The following is a 13,474-nucleotide window of genomic DNA, read 5'->3' as shown; positions in this document are numbered from 1 at the left end:
CACCGCTTCGTGTGAACCTCCCCATCTCCGGGGCTTTCCTTTTGCTTCCAGGTGGCATCAGCTGCCTGATCAGCCTTTGCCTTCCCCTCCAACCATTTCAAAAAAGCAGCAGCAGTTTCTCCAGAAAGCAGTTTAAGCAACAGCTGTTAATTGGAACTTTTTATTATAGCATTATTAATACACTTTATCTTGCAGCAATATCTGCTCCTTGTACCCACCCAGGATTCAAAAGGCAGCAAAGCTCCCACAGAAATCAGTTTTGCTCAGCTTAGTCTTAAGGTAAAATGCACAGGTGTTTCTCTTTTCAACTCTGTAACCCTCCTCAGGAGTACAGCATCTTCCAGTGGCCATCTGAATTCCACAAGTGTGAACAGCACGTGCAGCATCAAGTTTTGAGGACTGACCAGGATCCCTGGGCAAGGTATCTCCATTAAAATTACATAGATGGGGCTTCTAAGGGCACAAATACTTCTGCTTCCTGTTACAAGACCTCATTTTCAAATACTTAAAACTACCAAATGCTGATGAGGCTGTAGCTTTGACAGTGTCAATCATTCTGAAGATGAGGCTGCAGAAAATATTTTGTTCATCTTAACTATCGCTTGAGACTTTCAGTTGTCCTTGGTGGTCTTGCCCCTCTTATTTTGAACCTGGGAAATGAAGCTTGGATGAGAAGGACAAGCAAAACGTGCAGGCATTGCATGTGCTCCTCAGCCGTGAGAAAACTCAACCAAATTTACCTCTGAATAAAACATGGTTTTGCACAAACTGGTGAGACTAAGTGTAATAGCACCTCAAGGAGACTCTGCCCTTGCTCAGAGCTCAAGTCACTCCCTCTGTCAGGGTACCACAAAGGATTTCAGGAGAACTTCTGCTGAAATGGCTGCTCCGGCCAGAAGATGAGGGGCAAGTTCTGATACATGGACGACCTCTCTTCGCTATGCCTGCCAGCATTTGGCCAATACCCAAGCCAAACAGAGACAGGAGCCACTGAAGGAGAAGGCAGAAAAAGGAAATTCTGGGTGTCTTGGTCAACAACAGGTAAGGAGAACAAGACTCAGAGAGGGAGCTCTACTGGGAAAACAAAAGGTAGGAGGGGTAGATTAATGAGCATAAAATCCCAGGACGCTAAGAACAGGAAAAGGTAGGGATGCACAGGGCACCCAATCTGTACCTTTTACAACATGTAAGATGGAATGGAGACTGAATTTTGTTATTTGGTTGCCAGGGAACAGCTGTAAAAACCACCAGGAATGTGCTTCAGACCAATCTAGTGCTTTTTTTTTTTTTTTTGTCTGCTTTAACACTGTTATTGAATAGTATTACACAATACTGGTGTCTTGCTTTAAGGTAATTTTCCCAACATTTAGAATACTGTGTTCTTAAGGAATGTCTTCCTCTTGATCTTCTAAACTGAGAATACCAGAAGGAAATCTGCTGATCTCTTGAAGTCAGCGGGAAGTTTGCTTGCATAAGGAGAACTGGTTAGGACTCTTGACAGTGTTTCACAGCTTGTATAAAGTTCTCCAACATATTAGAGCTCATCTTTTTCACTATTCTTCTTCAGGAAAGAAGCAAGGATATTGAGGCTTTTCTGGAGCTCCTCCTTTTTTCCATCACTCATTTTGTTCTTCTCAATCAGTTTTGTGATTCGGACCACTTCATTAGCAGCAAACTCTTCTCCCTGCTCCAGTATCTTGGTCATAATTTTCAAGTATTGCTCAGCTGACTTCTTCTCGGTTTCTTTTGTTTTTTCTAAACGTTCCTGCCCCTTTTTCAGAAGGGACTGGCGTTCCGATTTCTCAGTGGTGCTCATAAACTTGCTGGCTAGCACGTCATACTCTTTCAGGCAGCCTGGCATCCCCAGATAGATGCCATTACTCTTCAGCCAGCGCTGAATAGCCCCGGCCTTGATTTGGCCACTGTAAGGTAAGGGATTGTCAAAGTCACCATCCTGGAACAAGTAAAAAATTGGGAACTTTTCCTTATCCAGCTTGTATTTTTCTCCCAGCTCGGTGTTCAGTTTATCACCATAATCTGTCAAAAGAAAACAAAAACACGGAAAAGCACAGTATGTTAATTAAAAGGAAAAGGTGATTTAGGACTCTTTCCTACACAAACTGATAAATACTTGTTTCCAGAGTTTCAACACATCCCAGGAACCTCTTTGCCAGGAAATGCCATGCACTAAAACAAAAACACTCCAGAAAATCATTTGTGCAAGGCAAACTGTTGTTAGGTTTTCCAAAGAAAAATACAAGATTCTAATGGTGCCTTGCTGTGACTGTGACAGCAGCCTAAGACACTGACAGAACCTCTGTGTACAAACTCCATTCTTATGGGAAGTTAATAGACATTTTTTTCCTTGTTTTGCTCCATCTATTGATTTTGTTTGATTTTACAGTGAAGCGGATTTTTTTTCCTGGTCTATGTGCAGAAAGTGTACACTTATATGTTTTAGTTCTGACAGAGTGCCAAGGTACAAGATGTTTCCTCATCTTACATAAACCGCATTCGTTCTTGAGGACAGAAAATATAACTTAAAGAGATTTCAACTATGCTACTTAGCTAAATCCATGTGTGTTTAGAAATGTCAGTGTGGGTGAAACTTCCCAATTTGTCAATTCAATTCCTGTAAGCTTAAATTCTTAATTCTAATTACAAAGCGAGAGTGAATTCAGGTGACAGTGATCCATTCTTCACTGCTCTTCTCCTAAAGCCCATTACAAGAATATCAAGTAACACCAGCCATCGCGCAACAACCGCTTTCTGTGCTTCACCAGCAATAAACTGAGCATTTGCTACAATGAATTAATCATATTACATGTGTTTTGTTTGACCAGGCTTGTGGCTAAAGCACGATTCTTGTAAGGTCTCTTCCCTAGAAAAGGACAACGAGAAAAAAAAGGGGGGCAAAAAGTGCTACAATTGCAGAGCGTGGCATCCAGTTTAGCAGCGTAGGCTGACTTGCTTCATTAACCGGCTGAAAGGAGATAAGCAGCACTCCTACGCTCCTGGCAGGAGGCACAGCCGCAGAGCTCAGCGGCCAGCCTGAGCAGGTGTTTCGCTCTGACAGGGCTGGGCCCACCTCACTTCTCACCATCAGAATTACCTGAGAGCCTCTTTTTTTTCTCAGAAATCGCAGTGATTTTTACCTCCACACCAACCCATACTGTACTAATCTGCCCAGAGTTCCTCACCTGATATTCCCACTTCAGCCACCAGAAGATCCTCGCTGGAACCTGAGCTCTCTGCCAGCTTTTTAAACTCATCTTGTTTCTCACCATAAGGATATTGCGTATCGAATTTCACAAGGACAAATTTATGCTTTGGAATTACCTAAAACAAGAAAGAAAGAAAGAAAGAAGACAAAACTTCAGCATTTCAGGTTTGAGCAACCTACAAGTCACCTAAAGTGCCTTTAGCTTGTCCTTCTTTTCCTGTGCAGTGAGGAGATGCAGAGGGAAAATGGAAATTTTATAATTATGGCCTTTCAAAAATGACTCACTGCAGCATGGAGGAAAGACTGAGCTTTGGGTGTATGTATTCCTACACCAAATGATAAAGATGGTATGTGGTAGGTTTGGGGGATCTGATGATGACTTTAATTATACATGATTTGCTTCTTGAAAATTTGATTAGCATCTTGGAGGGAAGTCAGCTAAATGACTTTCAGTGGGACATCGGGAGGAGAGAGGCCAAATCTAACGTCATTCTGGTGTCCCAGCATGAGAAAGAGGGGTGGCACGGGAGGAAGCAAAGATGCAGGTGTGGAGAATTCATGTTTTAATTGATTCCTCTTCACCTGTGCCATTGCTTTTGAATTCTGCTCTGCATCAGATCCCTTTCAAATGAGCTTGGAAAGGGGAGCTATCACCCAGTTTGGGATTTTTTTTCTCCCTCCCGGAGAAGACCTTGCAAAATTGTTTTTCTAGCAAATGGGGCCAGATTGCAACATGGGTCCCCACCTACAAAGCACATGGTAAGCACTGTTCAGGTGCTGACATAACAGCTGGTTGCAACAGTTAATGAAAATCTTCAGTCCTGGGCCCGCTGATGACTTTATTGACTGTCCTGGTAAGAAGCGGACATGGCAGGTGTTAGAGCTGTGCTGTTTCTGCTGGTCTTTTAAAGTCCCCCTTGCAGCATTCTGCCAATTACTTCAAATTGTTCTTGTTGAAGAAGAGCTGGAAGCTCCTAAGGGTTGTGGAGTGCCATAGCGTTACAATACCAAAAATGGTTCGTCACAGCAGAAAAAAATCAAGCGAGGGGCTGGCATATGGCAAGAAATATTTGCTCAGGCCCGAGCAGTTTGTTTAGGGCAGATGCTTTCCCACCAGCTCTGCTGACGGTTGTCTCTTCAGCCCCTACTGCTACAGCACTGGCTTTAATCCCACCGTAGGATGGATCGGTGCCTTATCAAAGCCCTGCCACCCTCTGGGAAGAAAGCGATTGAGCCGAGAAAAAAAACACCTGTGCAAACCTCAGTCTGGCAGCAGCCTGTTGCCGTCTGTTTTATGAACAAAAAAGCACCACCGGCCCAAACCGAGAGCGCTGGCGGCTGCCACTCGCTCCCCTGCACGGTGCTGCCCCTGGTCACCGGCGTGGGCGGCGCATCAGCCAGCCGCCAGCGGCTCTCCCACTCCCGCAGCGGCGGGGAGCCGTGCGGCAGCCGGGCCTCTCCTCGCCGGGCCGGCCCCGCGCCCCCGGCCGCAGCGCTGCCCTGGGCCCCGGCGGCACGGCTCCACTTGGACCGCGCCGATTGGCTGCCCGCCGCGGCTGCCGCTCTCCTATTGGCTGCGGCGCGGCCAGCCCGCCGCCTCGGCCATTCCGCGAGCCCCCGCGCCCCTCCGCACCGGCGGCGGCGGCAGCGTGTGGGGGGGGGGCGGCCCCGCGCCCGCGGCCTGCTCCGCTCCCCCTGCACCCCACACCGTCCCCCCGCGCCTCTCCGCCTGTTGCTACGGCATTCGCGGCGGTGCACATGGCCGCCGAAGCGGCCGCCCGCCTCCCCGCCCCGAGCGCTCGGCCAGATCCGGCAGCGCCCGCCGTAGGGAGCCGTACCTTGTAGAAGGTGATGGCGTCGAGGGGCACGGAGCCCTTGGTGTGCAGCGCGCTGCCGCCGGGCAGCGCCAGGCCGAGCAGGCAAAGGAGCAGGGAGCCGGCGGCGGCCGCCGCAGCCATGTCGGAGCGCGGAGGGAGCGGGGCTGCTGGAGCCACGTGACCGCGCGGAGCGCCGGCCGCCGCCGGGGGCTCGCCCCGCCCCGCCGGCCACGCCGGCCAACCGGGGCACCGGGGCAGCGAGCCTCGGGGCGGGAGGCGGGCCCGCTGCTGCGCCGCGCGGGGAACCGGCGGGTCGCACGGGCGGCCGCTCCCCTGGGCCGGCAGCACGCGGGCTGCTCTTGCCGGCAGGTTAAACCCCGAGCGGGCAGCTGCCGGCAGCAGATGCAGAGCAGGTGACGGCAGGACCCGGCCGTGCGGGACAGCCTGCCGCGCCACGGCCACGCCGAGAGCAGCAGGGACAGGCGAGACCAGCTGTTGGTGTGTCTATTTATATACAGCAGCAGGCCAGGCGCTGCCTAGCGTTGCCACAGCCCTCTCAAGCACATTTTTTCCGTGCTACTAGAGGAGACACCTCGCGCGCTGCCAGCCCTCACTTACCACTGAAAGCAGGATGAAGTGCAAGCAAGCAACGCAGAAAGCCTGAACAGCAGACTGACAGATGAGCACGTCAGAGAACAACACATAACCCAAGCTCCGGCCCCCCCGCCCCAGCAGCCATCATTCTGAACCCTTCCACAAGGTGGACAGCAATGAACATTCTCCCCCCCCCCCCCCCCCCCCCCCTTTCCACCCTTTCTCTTTGCAGGTAAATGGATATTCTGCTTGCTCTGCACCAGGACAGCCTGGCTTCACCAATGGGCCGACAAAGCCAGACTGTGTAAGCAAGGACTCCAGTCGCATCTAGACAGAATGAAAGAGGCAGCAATACTAATTTGTAACGAAACTGACTTTTATATAAATTATAAACCCATCCAGTTTAAAGCAGATCAGTTGCAGTTGTGTTGCTTAAGCCCGTAGAAGGTTGAGGCATACATATCTTCTACAGTCATAAGTTAACAATGAATAACCAAGAGAAAGTTCAGATAAGGCTGCAGATAAAACAAAATCCCTTCTACGATTACTAGCAGTTAAAATAAAGTCATGATTATCAATGATTGCAAAATATAAATGCAATTTTTGAACAGTTAAAGAGTACAAAAATGATGGGCAACAAAAACAGGCATTGTACATTTTGTCCTTTATGTAGACAAAGCAGGGTAGGAGAGTTCTGACCTTTATCTACATCAGACACCAATTTTAAGCAAGGAGAAGAGTCAAGGAAATCTGTAAAAGGATCGTGGCTCATGATCCCAGTAGTACAAAAGCAGTATTTTTTCAGTCTGTAAACAGTAGTCTTGGTAGCTCCCTCCCCGTGTTTTTCAATTAATCACCAAAAAAAAAAAAAAAAAATCTGAAACAAAAAAAAAAACAAATCCCAAGAGTGGAAAAGGGGGAACAGCAGCAATGAGTTATAGCTTGAATTTCTTATCAGGTCCTTGTGAGACATATTCTGGAGGGAGAAATGCTCTTTTGTAAGAAATATATAATATATTTAACTGTACACAATTTATAGGGGGAGAGAAGTTTGCACTCTCCCTCAACCAAGCCCCCAGTCAGTACACAGTCATTCTTGTACACATTTTCCTCCCATAAAGAAACTACAGCTTGTGAAGAGATGGTGTCTGGTTTGACAAAACACCAAGTAATCAAAAAATTGTATTTGTTTGCCAAGCTTATTGTTTGCCAGTGGCAGAGACTGGAAACAGGACAGCAGCTAACACTGAGAAACAGTCAGTATTCCCCCTGTACTGGCACAGGGATGGTTTGAGTGTCCAGCTGACACTGGACCTGTGACATGCCAAATGCTGTGACTGGAAGCGACAGCAAGCCATGGTTCCATCTCTTCTCAGACTTTGCTTCAGATGACACACGTCCCTCCCCAGCAGTTTCAATTCTGCTTTTAAGGGAGCTGATGTAGAAAACCTTTTTATAAAGGAAGTTCTGCTTTCAGGCACGTGGATTTTAAAAGCTTTGTTATATAAACCTTACACATCACTTACGTTTTCACCATTGCTTATTGATATGACTGGTTGAGTTCAACCTGTTGTAGCAGCAGTGGAAAGAAACTTCAGCATAAATCACCCCCTGGACTGTCCCCCTCTGGATGAGGGTGCTGTGTCAACTTTGCATTCAGTGCTGGTGTTTGTGCAAAGTCCTCTCCAGTTCACATTGCCACCGGGGAGGAAGGGGACAGGGACATCAGCAACAGCCATCTGCCTCCTTGAATGAAAAGGGGCAGCGTAGGTTTCTGGCTCAGTACTTATCTACAAATTGCATCATCTCAGCAATGGGACTGTTCACTTACCCTACACATTTGAAAGCATCAACTTGAGTCATCAGTCTTGCTTTAATTTAAGAAGCACATCCTTCTTTCCAAAAAAGGTATTTCTATACAACATGAGTTTTTTTTTGTGTTTTTTTTTTCCTTCCCCCCAAGGAAAACTGTTACTATAAAACAGAATTAACACATTTTGGTATTCCTCCAGCCCAGAGCACTTACCAGACATTGCAATTAAACCATCAGGACATCCATAATTTAGACAACCTGCAGACATTCTTTCCCTTTCAGGATGGGGCAAAGCAAAACTAAATCCAGCAAGAGCAGCTATGTAATATTTTTTTTTTTTTTATATACAGGGGATTTATTTTAAAAAAATACTCTCATCAACATTCTAGCATTACTAACAAAACATATTCAGAAGAGATGACAGAGGTAGGATTGTCAACTCTCTTAAAACTTTAAATATAGACTTCAGATACTAGCTGCTTTAAATCCGAAGATGAGGAATCTGTAAAGTCTGACCTGTCCCTTGTATTGCAGGTACACGTAACTTTTCTGCCTACCAATTTTAGGTAGCATTACTCCTTTAAAAAAACCCAACAACAACAAACAAAAAAACTGAGCAGAAATGCAGATTCAGTGGGAACAGATGATGCAACTGCACTTTCTAACAGAACGCCTAATGAGCTAGTGCTCGAATAATCAAAGATCAACTGCAAAAAGCAAGCATACAGTTACAAAAAGTATTCTCAGCCTCATACCACAGCGGAAGCAAAAGTTACCTCTGCCAACTTAAAACCAAAGCCAATAGGATTTAATTTCTATTAAAATATTTAAGTCTTTCAAGTTTCAGTAATCTAAATACAGTTTTTAAAAGTAATGATTGCTGCTTTACGTTAAACTGACATGAAATCAGCCCGCAGAGTCAGACTTCACTGCAGCTATTATATACAAGGTTTCTGGTTTTGTCTTTTTTGCTGAAACACCGATTCCCGCCTCTCTAAAACTTTGTCCAAGTCTGCTCCTCAGCAGGTCTGCAATTTTTCCTGAATGTAAACCAACCTGTGTATACAGTGACACCACCTCCTCCCTCCAGCAGTTCTGTCCTCAGAGGAACCTGCCTCACCCCGAGGCACGGCTTGCTCCCACCCTGCGATGGAGGGCTGGGCTCTGCTGGAAGGCTGTATGCAGAGGGTGCTCCTCCAGCACAGCCTCGCCTCTCCCTGAAGGACCAACACACTGGATTAGACAGGATCCGGTGGCTTGTGGACAAAATAGGCAGCTCCAAAATGGGCTCACTTCATTGGAAGTGGCTGAATGCGGGCATCTACAACTTCTGCATTTCTAAGGCAAGGACCATACAAAAATTATAAACACTGTATGGTGATGAAAATACAACTCCTTTGAGATATATGCTTTACACTGGATTTCTATTGCTGCTTCTAAAGACCATCTCCAGTTGTTTCTAGAGATCAAAAGGGAAGAAAGTTATTTTTTCCTGTTGCAATATGCTTATGAACATGTATAAAAAGTGGTCAAACCCCGATAAGGGTCCCTGCTTCTCATTTATGTACAATAATTTAAATCCGCTCAATACATCTGTAATACCTAAAAAAATCGTTTTATGAATTTAAGTCCTTCATGCATTATGAGGAAGTTCTGGATTAAAGTGATGGTATATTGGATGTTGCTTCTGTCTGGGACTCTGGTGTCACTCCCTTGTGGAGTCTGTCAAGGATGCATTCCTCAAATCTTTAGTTTTTTAATGGTATCAAGTCTCTTTTTCAGCAGCTCTCCAATTTCCTGAATTGAGTGATGGTAACTGCTTCGGACCTTCCCTTGCACAGTCTTTGTAAACTTTGTTTCTTCCTGCAAAACGCAAAAGAGAAATCATTCACTCCACAGCAACTGTTGAAATCCTCCCCTTAAACTTCCCCCACCATCTCAAACACTGATAAGAAACTCATGAGGACCACAGTGTAAATTTACAAAGAAAATGTCATCAGCACAGAACAAGCAGCACCTGCTCAGCAGCAGTAATACCTGCTGATATCAGTACTGCCCACACAGGGCTGGTAACATGTTAGCATTTCTTCAAAACTTCTGGAAATGTACTCTCAGCCACAAATACTTTGCACAAGGGTATGTAGCATTTTATTTTAGTCAGTATTTATTAAAGTAGGCAATTTCTTACACAGAGAAGTGAAGTCAAACAGCAAATGAATGCTGACCAGCTAAGAGACTCCTAGAGCAAATTCCAAAGCACAGGGAGCCGCAGTGCTGGGGACAGGTTCCGATGTCACTAATTCAGCAACACTGGTAGCTAGCTTTCCCAAAGGGATTAGACGCCCTTTAAGGCACAGTTTTTAGAAATGCCCATGCTAAAAGGCTTTCAGGAGGACCAGCATCATGCAGAATTGTTGGCATTGCTCCTGCAGGTAGAGCGAGATTAGCACCGACCAATCATTGACTGATGCTGTATTTCTGTATGCAGAAAGAGCAAATCCTGATACCCAAAGCAGCAGCCACAACCACTGTTCTGTCAAGAGCTGACTTGCTATCAGGATGCTTTTTGCTTATGGACATGTATCACAGATAATGAGCAGAAAATGCTGAGGCGCAGCCCGAGTAAACCAATCTGATGTGGGTAAATCTCACATCAGTGACAAGGTGCAGCCGATATATTGCCAGTATCACTCCATTCCTGAATCACGCCGGAATTTTTACTAATGCCTGAACGCCAGGACTTTTTCAAAAGCACCTTTTAGCTCTAAACAGACAGAGCTGCAAACACAGCCCTGAGTAAAGCTGTATGATCTGCGTTTATTTGGATTTACTGCAACAATGCAGACAACAAACAGAATAGCAAACATTGCGAACACAGGAAAAGCTGCTGACTGCCATAGACTCTTCTGCTCAAATCTGTGTGCTAATGGTAATTTTTTCCAGATCTGCCTTGTGCAGTGGTAATTTTGATGCCTTGTTTCAAATGGAACATAGAGGAATTTGCTGACTCAGCGAGGAACCAGAAAAATTGAGATCAATGATTACCTGAAAGTGTCTTATCCCTTTAAAGTGAAGATTCTTTGATGATATTAAGAAAACACACTTTTTAGTTTTTATTCAAATTTGAATTGAAAACAGTCTAAGGAAATTCCTTGCCTTCTATCAGTTTTTGCAGTTCTCTTTTTATATATATATGTATATATGAGATACTTCTACATCTGCCTCATACAGCAACAAGAGAAGGGTAATTTTAAATAATGTGCTATGAAATAAACAGGACAGTAACTGAAAACAACACAAGCTGGCTAACAGCAGCTTAGGTGAACAGGAGTGCAGCTCTGCAAGACTGGTGCACCTTTTAAGTCTTTCTCAATTCAAAAGCCTTCAGATCTCCCATCTTGACAATTCTGAATGCAAATGCACTGTAGGTCAAATTTCCCATTTTAGGTACGTATCCTGGAGACCTGTTTTTGCCTTAAGTGCTGATTCCTTGTTGAATCTGTGTGGGTCCTGGGTAACAGAACATCTACCCATCCTTTCTCCTACTCCCTCCTCCCACCCCCCAACCTAATGCTGGTGAGGAGACAACTCTCCTCTCAGAGCTTTCTCCTGGAATCTGCCGTCTTCCTTTGACAAGGAGAATGACTCGCCACTCCCCCAGACCCTCTCTCCTGTGTATCAGATGATGCCTATTCCAGCCCTTTGGTACCTTGCACCTTTTATCCCCCCGTGTTTCAGAAGCACCCAAAGTTCCAATTTTATGCTTTCAGTCATTTCTAGGCTTTTAGCCAGACACTGTCATTATTTTAAAGATATTTTTCAGGATCTCAACCACTGTTTTTAAATGAATACATACTGAATGTTAGAAGATCCCTTTGGACAGTATCGTTAACTTGTCTATCTCAAAGTTTAACTTAACTGATTGCCATGGCTTAGAAAGCTAACTTTCCTCAGCAGGCCCATGCTTCACATGTCTACACCTGGCATGAGGTTTGGCATGCATAGCACCTATAACTCCTCCCTTTAGTTCTCCCTGTATAGTTAGGGGCTGGGGGGGGGGGGAGGGGGGAGCTGCCACTTGTTTTTCCATAAAGATCAAGTAACTGTTTCCAGGGAAGTGACTAAGCAGCAGTAGGTGAATCTCAAATGTTTTCTGAAATACATATTTTGCCTCCATCATGCTAAAACAGATAATAGAGTAAGTTACATCACAGACTACATAAAGTGAAAATATTTTCAAATTCCCGTGTTTAGATCTCATTTTTTGAGATTTTGCATAGTGAGCTGGAGCTGATCAGATGAGACAAAGTCACCGTAAAAAAAGCACAACCTAACTCACCACTCCAAAACTAAGCTTTCTAGCAGTCTGGACCCTAAGCTCTGCTTAAGAGCAATTAAGCCAATCATAACCAGTGGCTTTTGTTTGTTTTCGTCTTTTTTTTGCTTCCAGTAAAACATTTTGGTGAAAAGCAGCTTTCAACATTATCCCACAGGCAGGTACATACAGGTTGTTATCGGTCACACAGAAATGTACAGAGCACAAAAGCAGTAACACAAGCTCTTACCTGTAAAAGCAGAGTGTCCTTGAGGGACAGCTCCTCAAGTTTTAGTGCAGTCAGAATTATTTCAAGCCCTTTGATGTGATCTATTACATTGGAAGTTAACGTCTGTAGTTCATTAACATAATCCAGAAAGTGTGTAAATACAGGCGGCTATAAAAACAAACACATATCTTTAATTTATAAACACATATTGATGACTATTCTATATGACAACTCACTTCGTACTGTCATTCTAGTCCTTTCCCCTCAAATGCTGAACTATTATAATCTACCTACCCAGATAAACACTACCAGTTAACAAGTTTACTGTAATGCGTTCCAGGCAGGAAGGCCTCTGATATTGTAAACTGTGTTTCCTATTAAAAAGCTGTCATGTGATATCAGAATGTGGCACATCATTTGATTTTTCAATAGAAAAGGAGTTTCAGAAATTAGTACTGAGTAATCTCTACCCTGTATCAGCCTCTACAAGGCAAAGTTTATGCAAAACCAGTTTATAAACATGTTATCTATCCTGATTTTTCTTTCAGTATAAATATGCTATTGGATTGGGGGCGGGGGAGAAAAGAAAGGAATATTGTCTCTACCATAGCTACACTGCTTTCTTTTTTTTTCTTCTTCTTTTTTTGCAGGTTGGATTTAAAAGGTCGGAGGACACTGTCACAGTAACTTGAAACCCACAGGGCAATGGAGATCGTCTGGAAAAAAGGTACAAGTACGTTACAAGTTGCATTTACAGGAGGCTTCCAAACTTGTTTCAGTGTTCCTACTGATAAGACTCAGACTAGTTAGAATATGCAACAAAAATCTCTGCTTTTGTGAGCGACTGTGATCAAAGAACTTTCATTGTGTTTTAGTTCTAGCATTTCTACCCTAAAGTACTCCAAAAATTCTAGTTTCCAAAGAAAAAAAAATACCTCAACAAAGAAGACTAGGTTTTCTAACAGGTCTGGATGAGTTTTCAAGGTGCCATCTCTGACTTCAATCAAATCACCTTTACATTTACTGAACAATTCTGAAAAGAAAAAATAAAAGCCTTATTCAAGACACACAGATGAACTTAAATGCATATTTTCTGTACAGTATATATCTCAGCATAGTGTGCAAAGCTGTCAGAGGACTGACCACTAAACAGTTAATGGTAAGTCTGGCCAAAGCCTCTTGAGAAGGTCCAGCTCTCAATTTTCCTCTGAATTGTATTTCATTATGAACAGTATCTCCACACCATTTATTAGCACACCTGGACCAAGCACCAGGGAGACAAGTTCCTAAAACTAGGCTGCAAGGTAGCAAAATGACAGGACATAAAGACATGCTGTGGCATGCAACAGCTTGATGATCAGACAAGCCAAGGGGAATCTCAGCCTTTTTCTCAAGTATCTTTCAAAGGAATCTGCAGATGCATTAACACATTCCCTGTAACGGCAGCATGCTCAGCAGCACATCCTCAGAGCACCATGAAGCA

At 44.6% G+C, this 13,474-nt stretch overlaps 2 protein-coding genes across 2 annotated transcripts in view; both read right to left on the bottom strand.

Annotated features, from left to right (window-relative positions):
• Positions 1–146: 146 nt before the first annotated feature.
• ERP29 (endoplasmic reticulum protein 29) lies at positions 147–5,222 on the bottom strand. The gene is made up of 3 exons (XM_040608538.1): positions 5,062–5,222; positions 3,201–3,339; positions 147–2,037 (listed from the first exon to the last, which is right to left on the bottom strand). Exons 1-3 carry the CDS (start codon positions 5,179–5,181, stop codon positions 1,535–1,537), a joined length of 762 nt encoding a protein of 253 aa, XP_040464472.1. The 5' UTR covers positions 5,182–5,222; the 3' UTR covers positions 147–1,534.
• Positions 5,223–5,997: 775 nt separating this feature from the next.
• NAA25 (N-alpha-acetyltransferase 25, NatB auxiliary subunit) overlaps positions 5,998–13,474 on the bottom strand; it is a 32,092-nt gene continuing 24,615 nt past the window's right edge. The window contains exons 21-24 of the mRNA XM_040608532.1: positions 12,927–13,024; positions 12,597–12,707; positions 12,013–12,159; positions 5,998–9,310 (exon numbers count right to left, since the gene is read on the bottom strand). Coding sequence (XP_040464466.1) covers positions 9,188–9,310; positions 12,013–12,159; positions 12,597–12,707; positions 12,927–13,024 — 479 coding nt within the window. The 3' untranslated portion in view covers positions 5,998–9,187. The remainder of the gene's footprint in view (positions 9,311–12,012; positions 12,160–12,596; positions 12,708–12,926; positions 13,025–13,474) is intronic.

Source organism: Falco naumanni, chromosome 1, assembly GCF_017639655.2.
Source record: "Falco naumanni isolate bFalNau1 chromosome 1, bFalNau1.pat, whole genome shotgun sequence".
Lineage (NCBI taxonomy): Eukaryota > Metazoa > Chordata > Aves > Falconiformes > Falconidae > Falco > Falco naumanni.
This window is presented reverse-complemented; position numbering and strand designations above follow the sequence as displayed.